The sequence below is a fragment of the Notolabrus celidotus genome, chromosome 12 (assembly GCF_009762535.1).
Source record: "Notolabrus celidotus isolate fNotCel1 chromosome 12, fNotCel1.pri, whole genome shotgun sequence".
Classification (NCBI taxonomy): Eukaryota; Metazoa; Chordata; class Actinopteri; order Labriformes; family Labridae; genus Notolabrus; species Notolabrus celidotus.
The window spans coordinates 28,880,511-28,884,266 of NC_048283.1; the positions used below are offsets into that span (position 1 = coordinate 28,880,511).

The following is a 3,756-nucleotide window of genomic DNA, read 5'->3' on the forward strand; positions in this document are numbered from 1 at the left end:
TGAATGCTGTTCAAGGGAACTACAATCTACTGTGGGGGAAGTGCTCTTGGAGCCTGCAGTATTGTTATGTTAATGTGAAGTGCTGCCTCCACAGGTCTCTCTTCACTTCGAATTGTTTGTGGCAGTCAAAGACACAAGAAAATGTTTGTAAGCCTACAAAGGTCATATGTCTGTGTGTTTAATAGTATTTATTGATGTTATGTTAGTTTTCTTGTATTGTATTTTAGAAAATTCTTGAGAAACAAAGCAATTGCTCAAACATTAAACATCACATTTTTTTTTACACTTTATTTTCAGAAAAAACAAATAAACAACAGTTCCTTTTTTTATTTTAAAGTACAAAATCAGAAATCTTTTTACAGCCTTAAATTGAAAAGCTTTTTCCAGTTCAAAACACAGTTTTAAAAAAAAATTAATAATTTAAACCATTCTGTCCTGCCAGGACACTCTGCCTTCAGGAGAGTTGAAGAATGTGCAGAACTTCTCCCTGAAGTTACAGGCCTCTCTAGATGCCCTGTTTCCTCCCATGCTGCACACTGGTGTCATCTTCTGTCCTGACTGCTCTCCATCATCCAGCATCCTTTGGTTTTCGCTGGGGGAAAGCAGGAAGTTGTGCAGAATACATGCAGCCACCACGAGTGTGTCTACATTTTTAGGATGCAGGTTCACTCTGCGGTGCAGAATTCTCCACCTTGAGGCCAGAATACCAAAGGCATTTTCCACAACCAATCTTGCCCTTGAAAGTCTGTAATTGAAGATCCTCTTGTTGTGGCTGAGTCTATGTCCTGGGTACGGTCTCATCAAGTAGGGTTTGAGGGGGAAAGCTGCATCACCCACCATGACAAGGGGGAGATCACCCAGGTGAGCAGCACCAGGTAGAGGGGCACTGGGTGGCACATCAAGTGTCCCTGTCTCCGTGCCTTTTCCCAAATCCGATCCAGCGTAAACCCCTCCATTGCTGGTTCTCCCAAAGTCCCCCACCTGGATGACCCGGAAACTATAGTTTGCATCTACCAGCGCCAACAGTACAATGGAGAAAGTTTTTTTTTTATAATTAAAGTACTGACCTCCAGACAATGGAGGTGCCTGTATGTGGACATGCTTCCCGTCTAATGCCCCATGGTAATTTGGGAAATTCCACTTGTCCAGGAAGCCTTGTGCCACCTCTCTCCACGTATCTTTTGTTGGTCTGGGGAGGAACCTCTCCATCATCCTCTTCTCAATGGCTGCAGACACCATGTGCACAGACCTCCTCACTGTTGCTTGTCCCAGTTGATAGGAGAAAGCTAGGCTTACCAATGAGTCCCCAGAGGCCATATACCTGTAACAGAACAAACAAGAAAAAACAAGTTACATAATGAACTGTTTTATTCATATTTTCCTTTTTCTTTTTCAGTGGAAGTTTGCAAGGCCCGGTGGAAGACTCTTGGAGGATGTTTTTGGTTGCTTTTGTTAAAAGCAAAAAAAGAGGAAATATGCCGAGTGGCTCTGAAGGTGGGAGTCAGAAGGAGTGGAAGTATGCTAAAATAATCCTTTCTTCCTTTTGCCGCACATCCAGCCAAGAAGATCCGTGTGAAATTTCTTAAAGATGTGTTTTGGATATGAAAAAGCTGTATACTAATGTCATTATATTGGTTATTATAACATTGTGTTACTTTATGTTATATTTTTATGTGTATGAGATAAGGTAATTTAACATTTTGACATTCATACAGAAATATTTCCTGTGACATGGATTAGTTCCTTTTTTAAATTATTTTCTCTGTCTTTTATAGTTCAAAGAGCAGCTTGACCTAATTTCGACTTCTGGAATCAGAAGATAGAGAAGGATGTGGCACACCTCAGTCCTTACATAATACATCTAGTTGGCAAACTCACCATGCTCCACCACAGCAATCACAACCTCCCCCAACTATCACAGGACACTCAAGTCAGGCCATCAGACCTGTGAGCTTCAGACCGGTTGCCCAACCCCCCCAAACATATTCAAGACCAATTGGGCCATTTACAGAGATGCTTGGAAGCTCTGATCCACAATGGGAGGACAGAAGCACTGGGGGAGATTCATACAGAGACCTTTAGAAAAAAAAAGCCTACTAAAGGGACTTTTGTAAACACACATTTTTTAAAAATGTACAAGTGTTCTGAAATGATTTATCTTGGTCGGCTTTCTCTTTACATCATAAAACCTGGCATTTTAACAGGGGTGTGGAGACTTTTGCTATCCACTGTATATTGAAATATAGTTTTAAGTGGGACATAACATCACAATAACAGAGTCACAGGATCTCATACAAATTACATGTGGATGATAAAATGAACTGAACTTACTTTGCCTCTCTGTTTTTTTATATGAATTTTAAATGTCAAGTCTTAAAATGACCATGGCATTTACTTTGTTTGTGTGTTTTATATCTACCAGATATAAAGGTAATCCATGCTTCTCAATATGTTTTTTATAAGATACATATGCGGTTGCCAGTTAAAATGGCCATATAAAAAATGTAATTTTATGTTTTAATCTATGTTGCAAGAATCCCACACACTGTCCAACTTGCAAATGAAAAGTTTAATAGCATTGTTTCGGTGTTAGACCTTCATCAGGCAAACATTTTGAAAAGGAAGCCTGCATCAAACAACATATGGACTACATCAAAGGCAACTTTTCTAAACTCCGATGTTATGAAATGCAATGACTAGTTCTACTACAAAATAATCAATCAATCTTTATTTGTATAGTGCCAACTGCTTGAGCTGACGCAGTTGGCCCAAGGGATGGCAGCCAAAAGAGGTCTGTCACTAAGATCCAGCAACCGCAACAGCCAACCCTAGCCTACGTGGTCTAGCAACTTCAACAGCCAACCCTAGCCTACGTAGTCCCCTCAAACGGTTATCCAAAGCACCTCAACTCTCTCCAGCCGACGCAGTTGGCCCCAGGGATGGCAGCCAGCAGAGGTCTGTCCCTGAGATCCGTTGAGGTTCCGACTGACGCACGTGAGCAGCCGAGGAATATATTTCAGAATTGGTTTTACAAATCCATGTTTTTAAATATGAGCAACAAAACTGCTTTGGAAACAATTATTTTACAAACCCAAAGGTAAATCAAGCTTTTAAATGTGTGCGGGCATCATTCCGCAATTTAACCCCAGATTATATTAGAAAAAAAATTATATTTTTCCTGTTATCTTCAAATTTTCTTCCTCACTCATCTAGGGGACAAGTGGCGCGCCCTATGGGTGGCCGGCGCCCCTAGCATTTGCCTATACTGCTTATGCCACCGGCCAGCCCTGCATATACATCTCATAGCATCTCTTAGCTGAAGGTTGAAATGCTTCAATAGTGACAGGCAATAAATAGATGCTGATGGTAAACAATCTATTGCATATGCGTTTCTAGCCCATTTTTTGAATCCCAGCACCCCTAAAATTTGAGAGATTATTATTTTTTCAAAAATGGTTTGATCCACCCCATCTCTCCCACCTTTCCCCAGGTCGGGCTCTGAGCGCTCTATCTGCACAGAGCAATGTGCTGCCTTCCAGAGTGGGAGATAAGCAGTAGTGGTGTAAGTATCTGGCTTAAACCAGGATATGTGGCACATTTCTTAACTTCTACCACTCAATACCAACAAATTATTCTCATTACCAGTCCTCATTTTTGCTGCATTTAATCCTAGGTCACTGTTTATGTTGTTAGGTAGGAGTTAGCTGACTTTTATTCTAGCTAGGAAACGTTACAGGTGATCAGACAAGTACCACT

General features: G+C 40.9%; 1 protein-coding gene across 1 annotated transcript; it reads right to left on the minus strand.

The window, feature by feature from the left end:
- Nucleotides 1-331: 331 nt before the first annotated feature.
- LOC117823334 (protein ALP1-like) lies at nt 332-2,952 on the minus strand. The gene is made up of 2 exons (XM_034698487.1): nt 2,904-2,952; nt 332-1,321 (listed from the first exon to the last, which is right to left on the minus strand). The coding sequence occupies exon 2, from the start codon at nt 1,315-1,317 to the stop codon at nt 421-423; it is 897 nt and encodes a 298-aa protein (XP_034554378.1). The 5' UTR covers nt 1,318-1,321; nt 2,904-2,952; the 3' UTR covers nt 332-420.
- Between the last annotated feature and the right edge of the window lie 804 nt (nt 2,953-3,756).